Source organism: Stegostoma tigrinum, chromosome 13 (assembly GCF_030684315.1).
Source record: "Stegostoma tigrinum isolate sSteTig4 chromosome 13, sSteTig4.hap1, whole genome shotgun sequence".
In the NCBI taxonomy this organism is placed as follows: domain Eukaryota; kingdom Metazoa; phylum Chordata; class Chondrichthyes; order Orectolobiformes; family Stegostomatidae; genus Stegostoma; species Stegostoma tigrinum.
Window position 1 is genome coordinate 41539968 of NC_081366.1, and position 23846 is coordinate 41563813.

Here is a 23846-nt window from a genome sequence, read left to right on the forward strand (position 1 = left end):
AATGCTTTTCTCTTAATGTATTATAAAGTTTTAATTCTACCTCGATGTATGGACAAAACTGACTGTAACCTTGCATGCTCCTTTTGACTTCCAGAGGGATCTTCACTGAAGGAGTATCTTGTATCATTGCAGGATTACTTGGAACAGGAAATGGCTCTACATCCTCCAGCCCAAATATTGGGGTCCTTGGGATAACAAAAGTAAATTTCCACTTTCATCATCTTATTGTTTTTTTTAAATACTTCCAGAAGTTCTCTTACACACAACTGAATGGATCTTTCCCCCGTCATCAAATGAACCATGACATATTTTTCTCCTTCTATTAACCAGCACAAATACATCACTGTGTTTCCAATTGAATAATTTATGTACAAAGCCCGTTAAGTGTATTTATTGTGCTTTGTTACTGGCTTGTTTTGCTTTTTGTGTAGACCACTTAATGTTCTATCGGTGATTCAGCAGGGTGCAAATACGTTGTAATACCTATTCTCAGTTCAAGCAGTTAGAAAAGTGTGCAATTTAAGTCTTTTTTAAAAGTATTTTTCATTTCAACTGTCAGTAATCATTTTTTGGAGCATTTGATTCTGGTAGAGTTATTGACTTTGGCGGTTTACAGCATCTGAATTGATTGCTATCAACAAGACTAATGGCGTTTGCGAAGTTTATGAGGAGAGAGTGTAAGAGAATTCAAATTTAACACCAGGTACAGCTTGTGACTTAAAAGCTTTAATGTTCAATCAAATCCTGACATTTACTGAATAGAATCTTGCAGCCCTACTTGTTTTTTTTAAGGTGTCAAGGCCATTTTCAATTTACTGAACCTGATTAGTGTAGTACAAGGCACCCAGTTCGCAGGAGTAAACCAATTAATGCCCTGCCTCAGAGTTCCTTCCGATCAGCCGGGCAATGAGTAATATGGTATGGCTATTTTATCAGAGGAAGTTTTTCTTTTGCTTAGCAATATCAAGGCTTCCTTCAGAGCAGCTAACTAGATGCAGTTTTTTTTAAAGGCTTCAGTCATAGGACCAATTTGAGGAGATGTGTGACCTGACCTGGTTGCCTGAGACACTAGTGCTCACATTGCCAGTGTGACTAGTCCTCTGCCAGTTGACTCTTTGTGGTGGCTCTGCCTGTTTTCACATGTACCTCAATGGCCATTCCCTGATCATGTGGAAGACATGGAGTTACAGAAAAGGCAGCTGGTGCTGTGGGAGCTACAGCAGGGGTATGTTGTGGTAGAAAACCTGATGCCTTAGGTCCTCAGCGGAGACAGAGAGTGGAATTGAAGCTGCTCCTACAAAATTCTTAAGACTGCCACCAGTAATTACAATTGAGGTTAGGTGAAGCGCTGGTCAGATTAAATATTTTCCAAACAATTGTCAATCATTCACATGATAGAAATAGAGCTTTCCTGGATAACCTTTCACTTGAATATGTCTGAATTTTCAATGCAAAAGATTAATACAGCTTCAGCTTCACAGAGACCATTGTTTCTGCTAAACTCTTACCTTCTGAAATCAGCTGAGTAGGAGATGACTGCTCTTCTGTTGGGAAAGAAGGATTTCACTCCAAATATCCCTCTTAGTGATCTTCTAGCTTTTAACTGTCTTCATGATTGCCTGACTAACCTATCCTGGCAAATACAGAAGGAAGTGCAAATACATCAGGTACCAGTCCAGTGGCATTTTTCTCCAAGTTCCTGACATGTCATCCCCACCTCCCCATTTCCACACCCCTCCCCCCACTGTTTTCCAGCCCACCCCCGTTTCTCCCCATTCTTCCATCTTACAAAACCCAACCCAAATTTACCTCCAAGCTGTGAAGCCCAACAAATAGTAATTGTGCGGGGGATAAAAAAGTTCAAATTATCCTCTGAGTGGGGACAAAACCTTCACCTTAAAGTAGAACGTAGAACATTACAGCACAGTACAGGCCCTTCAGCCCTCGATGTTGTGCCGACCTGTCATACCGATCTCAAGCCCATCTAACCTACACTATTCCATGTACATCCATATGCTTATCCAATGATGACTTAAATGTACCTAAAGTTGGCAAATCTACTACCGTTGCAGGCAAAGTGTTCCATTCCCTTACTACTCTCTGAGTAAAGAAACTACCTCTGACATCCATCCTATATCTTTCACACCTCAATTTAAAGCTATGCCCCCTCGTGCTCGCTGTCACCATCCTAGGAAAAAGGCTCTCCCTATCCACCCTATCTAACCCTCTGATTATTTTATATGTTTCAATTAAGTCACCTCTCAACCTTCTTCTCTCTAATGAAAACAGCTTCAAGTCCCTCAGCCTTTCCTCGTAAGACCTTCCCTCCATACCAGGCAACATCCTAGTAAATCTCCTCTGCACCCTTTCCAAAGCTTCCACATCCTTCTTATAATGCGGTGACCAGAACTATACACAATACTCCGAGTGCGGCTGCACCAGAGTTTTGTACAGCTTCACCATAATCTCTTGGTTCCAGAACTTGATCCCTCTATTAATAAAAGCTAAAACACTGTATGCCTTCTTAACAGCCCTGTCAACCTGGGTGGCAACTTTCAAGGATCTGTGTACATGGACACCGAGATATCTCTGCTCATCTACACTACCAAGAATCTTACCGTTAGCCCTGTACTTTGCCTTCTGGTTACTCCTACCAAAGTGCATCACCTCATACTTGTCTGCATTAAACTCCATTTGCCACCTCTCAGCCCAGCTCTGCAGCTTATCTATGTCTCTCTGCAACCTACAGCATCCTTCGTCACTGTCCACAACGCGGCAGACCTTAGTGTCGTCTGCAAATTTACTAACCCATCCTTCTATGCCCTCATCCAGGTCATTTATAAAAATGACAAACAGCAGTGGACCCAACACCGACCCTTGCGGTACACCACTAGTAACTGGTCTCCAGGATGAACATTTCCCATCAACTACCACCCTCTGTCTTCTTTCAGCAAGCCAATTTCAGATCCAAACTACTATATCTCCCACAATTCCATTCCTCCGCATTTTGTACAATAGCCTATTGTGGGGAACCTTATCGAACGCCTTGCTGAAATCCATATACACCACATCAACCGGTTTACTCTCATCTACCTGTTTGGTCACCTTCTCAAAGAACTAAGAAGGTGACCAAACAGGTAGATGAGAGTTTTTTGTGTTCTCTGCAATGTTACAAAGAGTGAAGAAAATCTTAATTTTCTATGACCTCTCATTCGGTGTAGCACTTAGACAATTCATTATTGCCTGATAAGATCTGTTCTTCAATTCTCATCCTTTCATCACTCATTCTCTTTGGACTTGGAAATTTGATACTTCTTGTGGCTTGAGGATTGTTGACCCTTGATATTGTTCTTGGAACATTTTGATAAATAAAGTTTCTGTACTTTGGAGCACATTATCTCTTGGATGCCCTTTACTGGATACAGTTCCTGCTAAACCATGCAGTCAGGATATTACCTTATCTGGACACATCTTAAACTCTGTAATTCCTTTAAAGGAACTCTTCCGTGCTGAATCAGATATTTGTCTCATTTTATCATCCAGGCAGCCAATTAATTTCACTGATGTCCCAGACAGAGGACAACTGCTCTGTTGCAATGGATATCATTTTGCAGCTTCCTGGATTCCTGGAACAGGTGACCTCTTCAATTCTGCATCCTGAATCTAAGGATTTTGGTTGCTGTATGTTGGTGTTAACTTGAATAGAGTTTTAAAAAAAGCTTACCTTTAATCTGTATAAGCAAATCCTTCTCAGTCAGCTGGTATGTCAATGTTGAAGGATCTAAACTCTTCACTTCAGCTTTTAGATTCAGAGTTGTCTTACAGGTAAACCAAATGCATTAACATGCCCAGTAGGAACTGCTGAGGCTGGAGACTCTGAGATAACACGGTGTGAAGCTGAATGAACACAGCAAGCCAAGCAGCATCAGAGGAGCAGGAAAGCTAACATTTTGGGTCTAGACCCTTTTTCAGAAATTGGGGAGGGGAAGGGGATTCTGAAATAAATAGGGAGAGAGGGAGAGGTAGATACAAGATAGATAAAGGAGATGGAGGCAGACAGGTCAAAGAGGCAGGGGTGAGGCTAGTACGTAGGAGATGGGGATGGGGTTTGAGGTGGGAGGAGGGGATAGGTGGGAGGACTGGTTAGGAAGGTGGGTACAAGCTGAGTAGCTTCTGGGATACGGTCAGAGGAGGGAAGATTTTGAAGCTTGTGAAGTTCACATTATCCACAAACCTGACTGCCCTGGTTGATCCATCGTCTCCGCCTGCTCCTGCCCCACCGAACTCATCTCCAATTATCTGGACTTCATTTTCTCCCCCTTGGTTCAGGAACTCCCTACCTACATCCGTGACACCACCCACGCCCTCCACCTCCTCCAAAACTTCTGATTCCCTGGTCCCCAACACCTCATCTTTACTATGGACATCTAGTCCCTATAAACGTGCATTCCCCATGCAGATGGCCTAAAGGCCCTTCGTTTCTTCCTGTCCTGCAGGCCCGACCCCAGTCCTCCTCCACTGACACCCCTTTCCACTTAACCTCATTTGTCCTCACCCTTAACAACTTCTCTTTCGATTCCTCCCACTTCCTACAGACAAAGGCAGTGGCCATGGGTACCCGCATGGGCCCTAGCTATGCCTGCCTCTTTGTAGGTTACGTGGAACAGTCCCTCTTGGCCCTATCCCCCATTTCTTCCTCTGTTACATTGATGACTGTGTCGGTGCTGCCTCGTGCTCCCACAAGGAGCTCAAACAGTTCATTGACTTCACCAACAGCTTTCGCTCCCAATCTTAAGTTCACCTGGACCATCTCTGATACCTCTCCCCTTCCTGGAACTCTCTATTTCCTGCTGTGGCAACCACCTGGAAACGATATCCATTTCAAGCCTACCAACTCCCACAGCTGCCTAGAGTACACCTCCTCTCGCCTACCTTCCAGCAAAAAAGCCATCCCCGATTCCCAATCCCTTCACCTCTGGTGCATCTGCTTCCAAGAGGAGGCATTCCACTCTCAGACATCTCAGATGTCCTCAGTTTTCAAGGACTGCAATGTATCCTCCACAGTGGTTTAAAACCACCTTCAATCGCATCTCTCACATTTCCCGCAACTCATCCCTCACATCCCCTTCCCACAATAATAGCCAAAACAGAACACCCTCATCCTCACATTCCACCCCACCAGCCTCCGGATCCAATGCATCATCCTCCGACACTTCCGCCACCTGCAATCCGACCCCAACACTAAAGACATTTTTCCCTCCCCACCCTTGTCTGCTTAGTGGAGGGGCGACTCTCTCTGTGACTCCCTTGTCTGCTCCACACTCCCTTCGAGCCCCACCATACCCGGCACATTCCCCTGCAACCTCAGGAAGTGCTCCACCTGCCCCTACACCTTCCCCCTCACCCACATTCCAGGCCCTAAGAAGACCTTCCACATCAAACAGATGTTCAACTGCACATCTGCTAATGTGGTATACTGTATCTACTGTTCCTGTTGTCGCCTCCTCTACATCAGGGAAGCCAAGCGGAGGCTTGGGGACCACTCTGGAACACCTACACTCGGTTTGCACTAAACAACTGTACCTCCCAGTAGCAAACCATTTTAACTCCTCCCAATCCTTGGATGATATGCTCACCCTGGGTCTCCTGCAGTTCGACAACAATGCCACCCGAAGGTTGCAGGAACAGCAACTCATATTCCGCTTGGGAACACTGCAGCCCAATGGTATCAATGTGGACTTCACAAGCTTCAAAATCTCCCCTCCCCTGACCACATCCCAAAACCAGCCCAGCTCATACCTGCCTCCCTAACCACACCTCCCACCTCAAGACCACCCCCATCTCCTACCTACTGGCCTCATCCCACCTCCTTGACCTGTCCGTCCTCCTTGGACTGACTTATCCCCTCCCTAACTCCCCATCTACACTCATCTTTACTCACGTCCTCCCTGCCTCTTTGACCTGTTTGTCTCCTCTCCTCTTCTATCCGTCTCCCCCTCTCTCCCTATTTATTTCAGAATCCCCTTCCCCTCCCCCATTTCTGAAGAAGGGTCTAGACCCGAAAAGGTAGCTTTCCTGCTCCTCTGATGCTGCTTGGCCTGCTGTGTTCATCCAGCTCCACACCTTGTTGCATTCACATGCCCAGTCTTGTTATCTGAAGGTTGTGCTGATGTGGCTCTGTCATTGTTACTAATAATTCTTCCTTGGAAGGTGAAGAATTGAAATATTCCCCAGAGCATGTTCCATTGTCTGATATCAAGTTTTGAATCTAATATTGAACTTTGTTCACGAGGCAATATTGGGGCTTATCTGATTGCAGTTAAAGATCAATTTGTAATTAGCAGGTTGTAACATGTATTCTACCTTTTTTTGCTTGCTTCTTCTTGCAAACTGTTGATTTGTTTTCTGAACTTTCTTTAATGATAGGATTGCTTTCTAGTCTTGCCAATCCTATGTGATCACAGATTTCATAGTGAATTGAAATGTTTAATCCTTGATCTCTGGCCATCCCACTGCTGATTGATCCCTTCCTGTATGCCTGGTCATTGCCAGAATATCCTCTCTCATACATCTTGTTGAATAGAAGCGGGATTAATTTGCTTTTTGTCATAAAATAGTAAATCATCTCTGATTGTGAAATAGTGTGTGTTCAAAACATGTGTTCTTGGCCAACTCACTGATCTTTGGGTCTGGCTGTCCTTCAACACAATACCAATGAATAGTAACATGTTTTCATTGAACTTCTGATCTTGTTGAATTTGCTTGAGCCTATTTTGACTTGCATACACTGATTCTTGACAATAAGAAACACATTGCGGATGCTACTATAGCTAATCGCAATGGATTTTCTTTTGGGTTCTGCCATGAGTCAAATCAATGAAATGATCTGCTGGTTACTCCTTGACTGGTTCTTCAATAACTGTTTGCTCCTGGGCCAGTAGTTATCTGACTGCAAACAAAAAACGGAAGCTGCTTTCTACCCACCGACACCCACAGCTACCTGGATTATACATTCCCTCATCCTGCTTCCTGTAAAGACTTCATTCCATTCTCCAGTTACTCTGTTTCCATCACATATGTTCTGATGACGCCAAATTCAACAATGGAGCCTCCAAAATGTCCACCTTCTTCCTCAACTGAGGATCCCCAGCACCATTGTCGACATGGCCCTCAACCAGATCTGATCCATCTCCCGCACTTCTGTCCTCACCCCCTCTCCTCCCTCCAACAACAGTGATAGAGGCCCATTGTTAGCCACTATCAGTCCCCATTAACAGCTATTCTCCCTCCCAGCCAGCTCGTTATCTACTACTTTGTCTGTACAACTGTTCTTCTCTCTCTTTGAGCTCTATCCTCACCTATTGCTTACTCCTTACAGCCACCCCCACAACTCCCACCTTATCTTCCGCATATAAACTGGTAATTTCCTATCTATCATCAGTTTTGAAGAAGGGTCACCAGACATGAAACATTAACTCTGATTTCTCTTCACAGATGCTGTCAGACCTGCTGAGCTTTTCTGGCAATTTCTGTTTTTGTTTTTGATTTACAGCATCCTCAGTTCCTTCGGGTTTCATTCAGTTGTTATCTGACTGACTTGCCTTTGTACGCACTTGACATAACTTAGTCTTTCCTAATGCCTTCTCTGTCCATTGTAACTAGTTGAATGCCTTCTGCTGCATCTAGAAGGTTGAGGTTAAGAAACCAACACTGAATGCTGGAGAAACTCTGCAGGCCTGGCAGCATCCATGAAGAGGGTAGCAGAGTTAACATTCTGAGTCTAGACATCTGGCATCCACAGTGTTTTTTGCTCTCATTTGAAAGGCTAAGAAATTAGTGCACACTGAAGAGTGAGGTTTCTTATTCATGCCCTATCTGTTGCAGTATTAATTTCAGCATACCCAATTTAAGCTTGGGGGCTGTGCCATCTGGACGTATGATTTCATTTCTACAGGCTGTAACTTCTGTATTTTCACCCATGGTAAAATAATTTGATAAGACAGTGGCACCCATCCCTGTATCAAATTAAAGTGAATGAGGTGCCCATTAACGTAATTTGGAAGAAAATGGGCTTATCAGTGACAGGCAACATGGTTTTGTGCAGGGAAGGTCATGTCTTACCAACTTAAGAGAATTCTTTGAGGACATAACAAAGTTGATTGATGAGGGAAAGGCTGTAGATGTCATATACATGGACTTCAGTAAGGCATTGATAAGGTTCCCCACGGCAGGCTGATGGAGAAAGTGGAGTCACATGGGGTCCAGGGTGTGTTAGTTAGATGGATAAAAAAACTGGCTCGGCAACAGGAGAAAGAGAGTAGTAGTCGAAGGGAGTTTCTCAAATTGGAGACCTGTGACTAGTGGTGCTCCACAGGGATCTGTGCTGGGACCACTGTTGTTTGTGATATACGTAAATGATTTGGAGGAAGGTGTAGGTGGTCTGATCAGCAAGTTTGCAGATGACACTAAGATTGGTGGAGTAGCAGATAGTGAAGGGGCCTGTCTGAGATTACAGCAGAATATAGATAGACCGGAGAATTGGGCAGATAAATGGCAGATGGAGTTCAATCCAGGCAAATGCGAGGTGATACATTTTGGAAGATCAAATTCAAGGGCAAACTATACAGTAAATGGAAAAGTCCTAGGGAAAATTGATGAACAGAGAGATCTGGGTGTTCAGGTCCATTGTTCCCTGAAGGTGGCAACACAGGTCAATAGGGTGGTCAAGAAGGCATATGGCATGCTTTCCTTCATTTAGCGGGGTATTGAGTACAAGAGTTGGCAGGTCATGTTACAGTTGTATAAGAGTTTGGTTCGGCTACATTTAGAGTACTGTGTACAGTTCTGGTCGCCACATTGCCAAAAGGATGTGGATGCTTTGGAGAGGGTGCAGAGGAGGTTCACCAGGATGTTGCCTGGTATGGAGGGTGCTAGCTGTAGGGAGAGGTTGAATAGATTAGGATTATTTTTATTAGAAAGATGGAGATTGAGGGAGGATCTGATTGAGGTCTACCAAATCATGAGGGGTATAGACAGGGTGGATAGCAAGAAGCTTTTTCCCAGAGTGGGGTCTCAATTACTAGGGGTCATGAGTTCAAAGTGAGAGGAGGAAAGTTTAAGGGAGATATGTGTGGAAAGTTCTTTACGCAGAGGGTGGTGGGTGCCTGGAACGTGTTGCCAGCGGAGGTGGTAGACGCAGGCACATTAGCGTCTTTTAAGATATATCTGGATAGGTACATGGATGGGCAGGGAGCAAATGGACATAGGCCCTTAGAAAATAGATGACAGGTTAGACAGAGGACCTCGATTGGTGCAGGCTTGGAGGGCCGAAGGGCCTGTTCCTGTGCTGAATTTTCTTTGTTCTTTGTTCTTCTTTGTAAGTAAGTTGGATGAAACTTTTTGGAGATTATAAGAACTGCAGATGCTGGAGAATCTCCAATAACAAGGTGTAGAGCTGGATGAACACAGCAGGACAAGCAGCATCAGAGGAGCAGGAAGACTGACGTTTCGGGCCTAGATCCTGGAGGCTGAAACATCAGCCTTCCTGTTCCTCTGATGCTCTTGGTCTGCTGTGCTCCTCCAGCTCTACACCTAGCTCACGCTTTTGTTAGAGATAATGGGAACTGCAGATGCTGGAGAATCCAAGATAATAAAGTGTGAAGCTGGATGAACACAGCAGGCCAAGCAGCATCTCAGGAGCACAAAAGCTGACGTTTTGGGCCTAGACCCTTCATCAGAGCTCTCTGATGAAGGATCTAGGCCCGAAACATCAGCTTTTGTGCCCCTGAGATGCTGCTTGGCCTGCTGTGTTCATCCAGCTTCACACTTTATTATCACACTTTTGTTCATTGGACCATTAGGTCTCGTGCATGTGACTATCATTTTTATGTCTTTGAGGTTCATTTGATTATTTGCTGCTCTAACTGTGTTATATCTCTATACCTCTTCTGGAAGTAATCTAGAGTTTTTACAGATTACATTAGGTAAATAGTTGGGCATTGCTTTCATCCGATGCAGTGTTTTTTGATCCACTGTTGAGTTAAAGTCTCTTAGAGTAGGTGTGTCCTTAGGGCTTTTATATTTTACATTGACTAATATGTTGAGTTCTGCTGATGGTAAAATTGCCCTTTCTTTTTCATTTGTCCACTTTTCTGATGCCAGCAAAATTTGAATCGCCTTTTCAAAAATGAATCTTCTTTGGGCTGTAATCAATCTGGCTCATCTGAACTAGCCTGATGGTTTTTCCTTTCACTGTGTCCCAGATGCTAAGTTTTACACTAAGCCCTGTTTACTGCTCTCACTTTCTGAAACCTTGAGAGTATTTTTTTTAAGTTGAGAAGTAAAGGGGCAAATGTAACTAATCACACACACCATTAAAGGCCCGATCACTGCAAGTTTTCACCTGTTTAATCACGTACTTGTTAAATGGTACACTACATTCAATCTTCACTGAGATTAGCTGCCTCTCTGTTGAGGGTTTAATCAGAATCCAGGCACCATGTGACAGTGAGGAATAATTGAATATTCTTCCCTTGGATGATTCTGTTTCATAAATTTCAAAATGTAATTTTAGAAAACTGTAAATTCCATGATCGTCCTCTTGAAATCTTATATGGTACATTTCATCACTGAAATGAGTTGAGTGAAGCATTACAAGTAAAATAAATCCATTCGAGCTGTTTGTTAACTAAATTTCTCCATGTTAATAATGCCATCATTCAGCTTTTATTTAAAGTTAACTGGATATTTCATTTATTTCTAAATTTTTAATTTTTTGAGTGGTGTTACTGGATAAGAATAGTTCAGGAGTTTTAATGAAAGGCTAATTTTAAGAGTGACACAATCTGATTCAATTAATTACAGGATTAAGGCTTGGAGTCTACTGATTATATATTTAATTTTATGTTAGAAAGGAATATGGAGCCCAAATTCGTTGAAGCTTTGCAAGCACAGTCATAGATTTTCTGGATGAGATGAGTCTTTTAAATAAAAAATTCACTTATTTCGAAAGATATGGAACAGAAGGCAGATTTTATGCAAAAAATCATTGCTAGAGATAATAAAAGACAGCCACAGATTTCTGATTGTATTCTCCAAGTAATTGAGTAAAGATTAATCATGTATGTAGAAATTGCTGTGAATTGTTAACAGTCAGCTTCCAAATAATTTGTTGAAGAGTAATACATCTTTTATCTCATTTTATTTTATTAGAAACTGTATAGGGAATGTTGGAAGTAAATGAGACAGAAAAGAATCTTTTATAGTAAACAACAATTTCATATTGTTTACTTGTTTAATTTTGAACTATTTTCTTGTCTTGATCAAAAACCAATTAGATGAGAGTCTCAGTTGATATAATGAATATTATATGTTTATATCACAATGTCGAGAACATGTTCAACGGAATTGAGGCGGTGTGTCAAATTATTTTGCAAAAGGATTTTGCTGTGAATGGAGGATTTGGGTATTAAAAATAGACTGGGACATTTTTCATTGGAGCGTAGAAGGTTGAGGGGTGACCCTATAGAGGTTTATAAAATCATGAGGGGCATGGATAAGGTGAACGGCATGTGTCTTTTCCTTAGGGTGGGGTATCTTTTTTTAAAAGTAAGAGGAGAAAGATTAAAACAATACATGAGGACCAGTTTTTCTACAGGGTGGGTCATGCATGGAATGAACCACCAGAGAAAGTAGTGAATGCAGGCAGAGTTACAATGTTTAAAAGACATTTGAATGAGTTCATGAATAGGAAAGGTCGGAGGGCTGTGGACCAAGCGCAGATAGGTAGGGATAGTTTAGTTTGGGAACATGGTCAGCATGGGTTACGTCATTCTATGCTGTATGGCTCTATGACTGTGACTATAACAATCTGGTTGCTAGAAGAATTGACACTGACTTTCAAAAAGCTAGCAGCTTATTTATATTGAATCACTTTAATATAAAAGTTAAACTGGCTGCATTATAAAGTGTCATAATATGATCTTTTAATTTTGATTAAAATATGAACATATTGTAATTTTTTGTAGAAATACAGGATTACTGGTTGTGCTTCTGTAGCACAGAGCAAAACCACGCAATTTTTGCGCGGAGTGAGCATTTCCAATGAACATTATATGATGGCTGAAAATGGCCCATGAATGTGGTCGTTAACAATATTATAGCAACTATTTAATGATGCCTATTTGTAATGTCAAACACAAATTATGAAGAACTAAATAGTAAAAATTTCCAGATCATGTCAGATGAGAATCAGCAGGCATTATTAAGATCTAAAATTCTTCAAACTATCCTATTTTGTTCACTCAGATAATTAAGAAATTCATGAAAACGATAGTCTTTAAGTTTTAGTTTTCAAGAAATAAGGTTTTGGATCTGACATGCCAACCAATAGTACCACATGGATATGTGACTCACATTCAGAATCCAGGCTAATTCCTATCAGTGTGAAGTTTAAATATAGTTCATCTGCCACGATTAGGCTGTAATTGTACACTAATATTACATTGAATTAGATTTAAGGTTTAAACTTCCTGTTCCATATGGGCATAATTGGTTCTCTTGATCAAATTAATCATCTAAGTTATGGCTGTGCATTTAAAGAAACTGAGCATCTCAAGGATGATGAGGAATATTAAATTTAATTAAAGTATGCTTTGAAAATTATTCATAATTTCCAGACTTGGTTCTTAAGCGCTATAAAACTGGACATGCAGAAAGAGCAGACACACAAAAAAAAACTTCTTTGCAGTAACTGTGATACAGAAAAGTGTTACAATTTGCATACAGTGTGTCTCAAACACGAGCTGGTAACTTGGAAAGCTCCTGATATTACTGCAACAATGGAGCTTGAACCCATGGCTTGATTTTAGCAGTCTTAGCTCAGCAGTAGCACATTCGGTTCTAACTATACATCTGATAAGAGTCATGTGTCCTGTTAGTTGATGGAGTAATGTAAATCAAGCCAACCTAGTCTGCTGCATTAATTATTGGATAGACTTAGTTCACTACTCCTTCTCTCTACTTTATCCAGATGTATTCTTCAATCTATCTAACTTTTTTTTATTTCTTTGAAAGTAAATTTCTTTGCTTTGTTTCATTTGCTTCAATTCATGTTTGAAAGGTAACTTCACCCTATCTGTCCAATTCCTTACGCTTTGATCAGGATGTCAATTAAGATTGCACAAACACATTGGTAACTTATCTGACTTTGAGTTTTCCACAAAAGTACTTTGCTAAAGCTTATGGTCCATTTGAAAGTTGTCATCAATAAATAAATATTGGTGCATATTCATGAATCCACAGCTGAAAACAGACAAAGACCTAAAATGATTATCTCGCTTAACACCCTCAAACAATACATATGCACTATTAGTGATACTTGTCAAGGTACTCCATAAAATTAGATTCACTGGAACTTTTATCGGCAAGCTTGCTGAGGTAAATTTGAAATATTGGCCTGAAATTTCTCATTTTCAGATAATATATGTTTTTCAGATGAGAGTCATGGTGCTTCACCCGCCATGCCCATGATGACTTTTCTCTTGCAATCTTCCATTCTTTTCATTGATTATGTAATAGGCCTCTACGGTTCCCATCTTTTGGAATCATCAGGCAGGAATAGTGGAAATACTTGCAGCTGCTGGGACTTAAGGAATTCATGCTGGTGGTGCCAAATTTAGACCTCCACTCATAAGACCACATGATATGGGAGCAGAATTAGGCTATTCAGGCCAATAAGTCTGCTCCACATTTGATCATGGCTGACCATTCTCCTGCTTTCTCCTCATAATTTTTGGTCCTCTTATTAACCAGATCTTATCTATCTCTGACTTAAATACGCTGAATAACTTGGGGTCCACAGCTTTCTGTGGCAATGGGTTCCACAGATTCTTCACCCTCTGTGTGAAGAAATTCCTCCTCTTGTCAGTTCCAAAGGATCGTTCCTTTTGAGTCGGTGCCTTCAGTCCTGGCCTGTCTGACTAGTGGAAACATTTTCTCCATGCCCATGCTATCCAGGCCTCTCAATAGTCTAAGTTTTAAATGAGATCCCCCCTGTCATTCTTTTAAACTCCTAGTGCATACCTGGAGTCCACAAACTAGGAACAGCCCTTCACGCTGATCCTGTACCATTCGTATTAAGGGAATGGCCAACCAAGGAAAAATTAACTCCTTAGTTTGTCAACAGAAACCTGGAGTTGTTGGTGAATGGGGTCACGGAGAAAAGGCATGCTGCTAGACCCAGCCAGCTTGGACTATGACAGCTGACCAAGTCAGTGTAATGTCTGTGAGAAATGCAATGCATAGCAATGCAAGAAGATGTTTAAAGCTGTATCAGTGATAATAGGAACTGCAGATGCTGGAGAATCCAAGATAACAAAGTGTGGAGCTGGATGAACACAGCAGGCCAAGCAGCATCTCAGGAGCACAAAAGCTGATGTTTTGGGCCTAGACCCTTCATCAGAGCTCTCTGATGAAGGGTCGAGGCCCTAAACGTCAGCTTTTGTGCTCCTCAGATATTTAAAGCTCTTCTGCATTTTGAAAGATTAAGTGCACCAACTTATCTCTGCTACGTCATAATGACAGTGACCCCAATCACGCCACCAATGCACAGACAACACACAGAGGCTCGTGGACTCCAACTATTGCATTCATCACATCCACCTGATGGCTTTCACATATATATTAACCCTTCCTGTCCTCTGCACTTCCTAAACACTGAAGGGGCCACTTCCCCACTGCACCTCCTGCATCATTACTGACTGCTTTTCCATTCACTTCCATGATATTCACTCTCTCCTTTCCTTTTGTCTTGTTGCAGGAAAAATGTCTTACCTGGGTTGAGAAGGTGGGTTAGCAAAAGCAGAAATGAGGTTTCTTATGCCATATAAAGACAAAATCTTGGAATTCATTAGAAAAGAGTGCAGCAGTAATGTGGAGAAAGAGAAAGCTCAATGGACAACCAACCCAGCAAACTTCATTGTGCTGTGTTGCACTGCTCTCCCATGCACCAATGTCTAACACATTGTTAAATGGCACAGGTTTTTATTCCTCTTGCATAACTAACGCTTTCTTCCCTTATACAGACACTAACAACACCCAGTGAGCCTCTGCCTTGAAGACCCTTTACTCTATTTCTACATTTGATGAGGAAACAACTCAACCCTCTGAGGATACACAAGCGCCATTCCTACCTGTACCTTTCATCAGTTGAGACTTTCATGGCACAGAGTTGTCTATCTAGATTAAATTCTGGAGCACAATCTGGTGAGCACATTGCTGACTCAGCACTCAAGGCGATTGAGGAAGAGATGCCTCTGATCTCTGGCACTCTGATTGTTATGATCTCATCCATTTGTCAAAATGCACAAATAGGCACAGAGTTACATCATTCTCCTCCACGTCCATAGGGGATTTACACCTGCAGCTTCTCCTTGGCAAGCTGTGCAATCACCACTAGAGGTTGCTATTCTTGCCTGGCTTGCTGTTGACATTGAGATTGCTTTCACCATTGTTGTCTTGACAACTGAAGTAAACATCAGACGATTACTGTCACTGCAATGTGCATGTCAGATGCATAAGTTGTTACTTTGTGGAGAATTTCAGAAAAATCAGCAGTTCATTAGGAGTACTACAGGGTCCTCACTTTAATTATACTTACGCCCTAACATTTGGAGGCTTCACAAGAAGCTCAATGTCGTGCCTCGTTGAGAAGCTGTGAAGTATGTGCCCTATCCAAATGAATGTTGCAAAACCAAGGTATTCATGTTACATTAGGTACTAACTTTCTGGATGATCATAGACAACCTGCACCCCATAAACCCCATTTCTTCAAAAAGGCAGCTTTGAAAATTACAAACCACAGTATTGTATACTCAAGCTTCAGTGTACAATTATGGCAAATTCAATGTATGGTGGAATTTTTCAGAAATTTCTAGCCCAGGTGATGCTTAAGTTAGCATCTGTTTACATTTGCTGAGCTGACATAGGCAATTAGCGTGAATAATTGCTTGAGGCATAATTTGTAATGTGCATTCTTGAATGGTGATTGACTACCCTGATAAAATACAATACCACGCAATGAGTGGCAATACAGAATCAGTGGATGCATGATTTAATGCAACTGCCCTTGGCAAAGCCTCATGTTCAAACAACTTCACTCCTCCCACAAAGAAAAAGAAACACTAACTTGCTCTTCATGCTGTGACTGATTCTTGGTCTCATTCTTGTGCGTTGACTTTAGATTGAAACATGGCAAGGTTTCACCTTTGTGACCTTGTAAGTGACTTAGCAGCTTGGATTGAAATGCAGGATAGTTTCCTCCTACACCCCAACTTTCACTTTGCCTTTTTGCATTGCTGTGCCTTGTCCTTAATGACCTTAGAGACTGTCCAATCATCTGCCTCACTGCACCCCCTCACCTCCACATTTCATTCAGTCCCTTTTATACACGATTTTTATTGACCTTAATTTACACCCTCCCTAATTATTTCCTATAAATGTGTTGGATAAATTTAGCCATATTGGAGAGTGATTTCCCTTGACATCAATTCCATACTCGACCAGCATTGGCACCAAGGAGCTGTAGCAAAATTAGAATCAATGAGAATTGGGGAAAAACTTTGCTGGTTTGGTTCATTCCTGACACGAAGGAAGGTGGTTGGAGGTCAGTCATCTCAGTTCCAGGACATTTCTGCAGGAGTTCCTCAGGATGGTGTTCTTGACCCAACTATCTTCAGTTGCTTCATCAATAACCTTCTACCCATCATAGAGTCAGAAGTGGAAATGTTTGCTGATGATTACATGTTGTTTAGCACCAATCATGACTCCTCAGACACTGAAGTAGCCCATGTCTCAATCTTGCTGCATTTTGGACATTAGCTAGGCTTGGGCTGATAAGTGGCAAGTCAAATTTGGGCCAAGTGATGGCTTTCTTCCACAGGAGAGAATCTAACCAGCTCCCCTTGATGTTCAGTTGCATTAACATCACAGCAATCAACATCCTAGATGTTACCATTGACCAGAAAATGAGCTACACTAACCGCATAAGTATAGTGACTGCAAAAGCATATCAGTGATTTCAGAGTTCTGTGGTGAGTAATTCCCCTCTTGATTCCCCAAAGCTTGCTCACTATCTACAAGACACAAGTCAGGCTGGTGATGGAATACTCTTCACTTGCCTAGATGTTGGAAGTTCTAGTAAGACTCAAGGAAGTTGACACCAACCAATGAAAAGCACCCCTCTTGATTGGCACCACACCCTGAATCATCCATTTCCTCCACCACCAATGCACAGTAGCAAAAGTATGCTCAATCTACAAGATGCACAGCAACACTGCACTAAGCTCCTAAGACACCATCTTCTAAACCCACAAACAATCAAGAAGGACAAGGCTGACAGAAGCATGGGAACACCAGTACCTTCAAGCTCTCCTTCAAATGTCTAATCATCCTGTCTCAGAAAAATACTGTTTTTCCTTCACTGTTGCTGTGCCAAAATCCTGGAATGACCTCTATAACAGCATTGTAGAAAAGGACTGCAACAGTTCAAGAAGATGGCTCAACAATGCCTTCTCAAGGGCAGCTAGTAATGAGCTGGTAGTTTTCCAATGCCAACTTGCATGGAGTTAGAGGATGACTGCATTCATGGAGCATGCGGCACATTGTGTTGAACACAAAGTTGAATGAATGACCAGAGAAACCAATGAGTGTTGCTGTGATTTCCATGTCAGAAATTGGCACTGTCTAGTTACTTTGTGGATAGGAGATTTAGACGCTGTGTAGAAATGAAGTGAATCGGTCTTTTAGTCTAATCTAAAAACATGGAATAAATGTTTAGCTTTATCAGCTTTATTCTTCTCCGTCCCCACCTTAAAAAATTTCAGACACGACATGACGCTGTACTCTTCTTCCACTGTCTTCACCTCCGTGTTCATTTCTTTTGACAAGAGTCCTCTCTCAGTCCCGCAGACCCCTTTGCCCAACTCCAAAACTCTACAGTTCCCATTATCACTTCAAAACTCTCCCTCCACTTGAACCCTCCCTCCGGCCTTTTACCTGCACACGATCTTTTCATTGAAAACTGTCGACATGACATTAGTTGCCTCAATTTCTCTGCCCCTCTCAACAAATCCAACCTATCTCCCTCTGAACTGACTGCATGCCATGCACTCAGATCTGACCCTGACTTTGTCATCAAGCCTGCTGCTCAGGGTGGTGCTGTTGTAGTCTGGCATATTGACATCTACCTTGTAGAGGCTGAGCGCCAGCTCTCAGATACCTCCTCCTACCGTCCTCTGGACCATAACCCCACCATGGCACATCAGGCCATTGTATCCACTACAGTTACGGATTTCATTTCATCTGGTGATCTCCCCCCATCCGCTTCCAAGATAGTAGTCCCCAGACCCCGCACAGCTCGTTTCTACCTCCTGCCAAAAATCCACAAACAGGACTGTCCAGCCAGCCCCAGTGTTTCAGCCTGCTGCTGCCCCACAGAATTCATCTCTTTCTACTTTGACTCAGTCTTCTCCCCCCGGCCCAATCACTACCCACATACATCCTTGATTCATCCAACGCCACATGCCGGTTTCAAAACTTACAGTTTCCCGGCTCCAGCCACCTCTTCTTTACCATGGATGTGTAATCCCTTTACACATCTATTCCCCACCGGGAGGGTCTTCAGGCTCTCCGCTTCTTCCTGGAGCAAAGACCTGAACCTTCCCCACCCACCACCACCCTCCTCTGCTTTGCTAAGCTGGTCCTCGCCCTCAACAACTTCCCTTTCAAATCCTGTCATTTTCTTCAGGTAAGAGGGGTTGACATGGGTACCCGCATGGGCCCTAGTTATGCCTATCTCTTCGCGGGGTGTGTGGAACATTCCTTGTTCCAGTCCTATTCTGGCCCCCACCCACAACTCTTTCTCTGATACATCAATGATATAATCAGTGCTGCTTCTCTCTCTCGTCTGGAATTGGAAAACATAATCAACATCGTCTACGATTTCCACCCTACCCTCACTTTCACCTGGTCTATCTCTAATTTCTTGCTTACCTTCCTCGACATTTCTGTTTCCATTTCTGGGGATAGACTGGCCACTAATATCCATTACAAACCCACCAACTCCCACCGCTACCTGGACTATACGTCCTCAAACCCCTCCACCTGTAAAGACTCCATCCATTCTCTCAGTTCCTCCATCTCCGTCGCAATTGTTCAGACAAGGCCAACATCAACAAGGGAGCTTCTGAAATGTCCACCTTCTTCCTCAGCTGAGGTTTCCCCAGCTCCGTTGTCGACAGGGCTCTCAACCAGGTCCGACCCATCTCCCGCACTTCTGCTCTCACTCCTTCTCTTCCCTCCTGCAACAGCGATAGGGTTCCTCTTATCCTCACATACCATCCCACCAGCATCCACACCCAGAAGATCATCAGACGTCATTTCCGCCACCTCCAGCAAGATGCCACCACCAGACACATATTCCCCTCTCCTCGCTTGTCTGCCTCCCGCAGGGACCGTTCTGTCTGGGACATCCTGGTCCACACTTCCATCACACCCAACACCTCCCCACAGCCCTACGGCACCTTCCTCTGTAACCGGTGAAGGTGCAACACCTGCCATTTACCTCCTCCTCCCCAGTATCCAAGGGCCCAAACATACTTTCCAGGTGAAGCATCACTTCACCTGCATTTCCAAGAATCTAGTCTACTGCATTCGCTGCTCACAATGCGGTCTCCTTTATATTGGGGAAACGAAGCGTAGATTTGGCAACCACTTTGCAAACATCTACGTTCTGCTTGCAAAAAAACCCCTGAACTACCTATTGCCTGCCACTTTAAAGCACTACCCTGTTCCCATCTCTGTCTCAGGCTTGCTACATTGTTCCAGTGAAGCCCAACACAAGCTGGAGGAACAACACCTCATTTTCCGCTTGGGGACCGTACAGTCCTTTGGACTCAATATTGAGTTCAATAATTTTACGCCCTAAGCTCCCCCATGTCCCAGTTCCCTGCCCCACACACCAGGCCTTGTTACCACGTAGCCTGTCACTACACACTCCCTGTTGTTAGTCACTAACGGTCTCCACTAACAACTGCTTACCCTCCCAGCCTGATCGTAAGCAACCCCTTTGTCTGTCCAACTATCTTTCTCTCTCTTTGGGCTCGATCCTATCGTTTACTCCCCACCCCACCCACCTCCCTATTTCCTGCATATAAACTGACATTTTCCCAGCCACCATCAGTTCTGAGGAAGGGTCACCAGACCTGACACATTAACTCTGTTTTCTCCTTCACAGATGTTGCCAGACCTGCTGAGCTTTTCCAGCAAATTTGTTTTTCCTAATTTACAGCATCTGCAGTTCTTTTGGTTTTTATGGGATGTATGTTGGTCACTGTTCCCATTAGTGAGATTCTGAACTAGCTTTTTAAAGTCTTTTAGGGTTGAATGTTAGAATACTTTTTCTTGATGTTGAGATTTATTCTCTTACATTTCTCACTGTTGCCCATGTTGCTCAAGGGAGCAGGAAATTCTGCACGTAATTTTTTAACAGCCCAACGATGTATTTCTTATCAGGATTATTTATATAAAGCTTTCATTAGCATTTTCATTGTAAAGCATAAACCAAATCTATATAAAAGCTTCTCTCACGAATTGTTTGTATATTTGAAAAAAGGTTTTGGTGCTCAATTTCAGTCAATTTTGCTTTGACAAAACTATCTCTGTTTTACGATTAGTTTATGAAGTTAATTTGTATCACATTGTTATTTTTGGTCCTCTAAATAGTGTTGTTCTGGTTATGTAGGTTGGTAGCAGGCGAGTGGTCCAGTATGGAGCAGTTATAATGTTGGTCTTGGGAACAGTAGGAAAGTTTACAGCGCTGTTTGCTTCCCTCCCAGATCCCATTCTCGGAGGCATGTTTTGTACTTTGTTTGGTAAGTTGAAATATACAACTTGCAGCTTCATCAAATTATAGTCAATTTTACATACATTGTAATTTTAGGATTACAATTTTTTAAATTGTCGTATTCACTCCAAGGAGATCTGCAAAGCCAGAGAGACTCTGTGCATTTTATAACTAGCTTTCTTTATGGTACTTTAATATCAGGTTGTATTACATGGAGACATGTCATACACATTACTGCAATACAGCCAGTGAAATTGCAAATAAGAGATGAATAGTCATTTTGATGTGGTCTGTTCTTTTTTTAATTGATGTCATGATCTCATGTAGATTTGTAATGGGAATGCATAATGAAATTGTTACTAAGGAACTGTAGCTGTAAGTAGCTGTATAGACTTTTGGATAAAAAGAGAGAGTGGAATTGTTTGTTTGCTGTTGCTTTAGTGGACAAAACATTTTGCTAAGGTTTCTCTGATCCATTTGTTAGAATTATGACAGACACTTAGAATCACCAGGATCATGGCCATTAACTCTTAAAGTAAACCTTTAGATTCATGGTAAATGAAGTTAAAGAATGACATTTTTCAGCTCTTACGTTTGTGATATATTTTGTCTGAATTGCAGTCCTGAGGGATTTTAAGTGAATAAATGCTTTTTAAAAAGCGAATAAATATTTATCATTATATCAATTCCATTACAAAACAAATTTCGTGGAAGCTGCTTTGTTAATGCAGAAATTGTTGGTATTTCTTTAAAATTTAAGTGGCTGGTTTTGTTTTCCAGGAATGATCACTGCAGTTGGACTTTCCAACCTTCAGTTTGTAGACATGAATTCAGCACGCAATCTCTTTGTCTTGGGATTCTCCATGTTTTTTGGTTTAACATTACCGAATTACTTGGATGAAAACCCTACGATTATTAACACTGGTAAGCTAAATAATGCACATAAATAGGTTATGATAAAATTGTCAGAGTAAAATTGCAGGAGGGAAGATTGAAAGTGTTGCGCTAATAAATAAAGGCATAGTATTCCTTAGTAACAAATAGCTAGGGTTGTACAGTCTGAGAAATCACCTACTTTCCAAAAGCCACCACAAAGTCTTCTACCTCACCTGAGATAGCAAATAGAGCTTTGACTTAATGCCTTTAACCTGAATGCGGAATTTCTGATTAATAAGCACTCCCTTTGTATGGCACTGACGATAAAAACATCTTATTGTTAAGGATATACCTGGAACCTAAGTGGTGACATTGAATCTCTAATGGCTAAAAGACATAGGATCAGAATTAGGATAATGGGAACTGCAGATGCTGGAGAATCCAAGATAACAAAGTGTGGAGCTGGATGAACACAGCAGGCCAAGCAGCATCTCAGGAGCACAAAAGCTGACATTTCGCGCCTAGACCCTTCATCAGAGAGGGGGATGGGGAGAGGGAACTGGAATAAATAGGGAGAGAGGGGGAGGCGGACCGAAGATGGAAAGAAAAGAAGATAGGTAGAGAGGAGAGTATAGGTGAGGAGGTAGGGAGGGGATAGGTCAGTCCAGGGAAGACGGACAGGTCAAGGAGGCGGGATGAGGTTAGTAGGTAGGAAATGGAGGTGCGGCTTGAGGTAGAAGGGAGGGAAGGGTGAGAGGAAGAACAGTTTAGGGAGGCAGAGACAGGCTGGGCTGGTTTTGGGATGCAGTAGGGGGAGGGGATGAGCTGGGCTGGTTTTGGGATACAGTGGGGGAATGGGAGATTTTGAAGCTTGTGAAGTCCACATTGATGCTATTGGGCTGCAAGGTTCCCAAGAGGAATATGTGTAGCTGTTCTTGCAACTTCGGGTGGCATCATTGTGGCACTGCAGGAGGCCCATGATGGACATGTCGCCTGAGGAATGGGAGGGGAAGTTGAAGTTGTTCACGACTGGGAGGTGCAGTTGTTTGTTGCGAACCAAGCAGAGGTGTTCTGCAAAAGCAGTCCCCAAGCCTCCGCTTGGCTTCCCCAGTGTAGAGAAAGCCACACTGGGTACAATGGATACAGTATACCACATTGGCAGATGTGCAGGTGAACATCTCCTTGATATGGAGGGTCATCTTGGGGCCTGGGATAGGGGTGAGGGAGGAGGTGTGGGGGCAAGTGTAGCACTTCCTGCGGTTGCAGGGGAAGGTGCCGGGTGTGGTGGGGTTGGAGGGAAGTGTGGAGCGGACAAGGGAGTCATGGAGCGAGTGGTCTCTCCGGAAGGCAGACAAGGGGGGGATGGAAAAATTGTATCTGGTGTGGCTTCCTCTACATTGGGGAAACCAAGTGGAGGCTTGGGGACTGCTTTTCAGAACACCTCCGCTCGGTTTGCAACAAACAACTGCACCTCCCAGTCACGAACCATTTCAACTCCCCCTCCCATTCCTCAGACGACATATCCATCATGGGCCTCCTGCAGTGCCACAATGATGCCACCTGAAGGTTGCAAGAACAGCAACTCATATTCCGCTTGTGGACCCTGCAGCCCAATGGCATCAATGTGGACTTCACAAGCTTCAAAATCTCCCCTTCCCCCACTGCATCCCAAAACCAGCCCAGTTCTTCCCCTCCCCCCACTGCATCACAAAACTAGCCCAGCTCGTCCCCTCCCCCTACTGCATCCCAAAACCAGCCCAGCCTGTCTCTGCTTCCCTAACCTGTTCTTCCTCTCACCCATCCCTTCTTCCCACCTCAAGCCGCACCTCCATTTCCTACCTACCACCTCATCCCGCCTCCTTGACCTGTCCGTCTTCCCTGGACTGACCTATCCCCTCCCTACCTCCTCACCTATAATCTTCTCTCTACCTATCTTCTTTTCTCTTCATCTTCGATCCGCCTCCCCCTCTCTCCCTATTTATTCCAGTTCCCTCTCCCCATCCCCCTCTCTGATGAAGGGTCTAGGCCCGAAACGTCAGCTTTTGTGCTCCTGAGATGCTGCTTGGCC

The 23846-nt window shown here is 43.0% G+C and overlaps 1 protein-coding gene across 6 annotated transcripts in view; it reads left to right on the forward strand.

The window, feature by feature from the left end:
- Positions 1-23846, forward strand: part of slc23a1 (solute carrier family 23 member 1) — a 109862-nt gene that overhangs the window by 75240 nt on the left and 10776 nt on the right. For 5 of the 6 annotated variants that reach the window (XM_059650718.1, XM_059650719.1, XM_059650716.1 and 2 more), the window contains 3 exons: positions 95-200; positions 20801-20930; positions 21683-21826. In XM_059650718.1, coding sequence (XP_059506701.1) covers positions 95-200; positions 20801-20930; positions 21683-21826 — 380 coding nt within the window. The remainder of the gene's footprint in view (positions 1-94; positions 201-20800; positions 20931-21682; positions 21827-23846) is intronic. The other variant, XM_059650720.1, reaches the window with a different exon arrangement.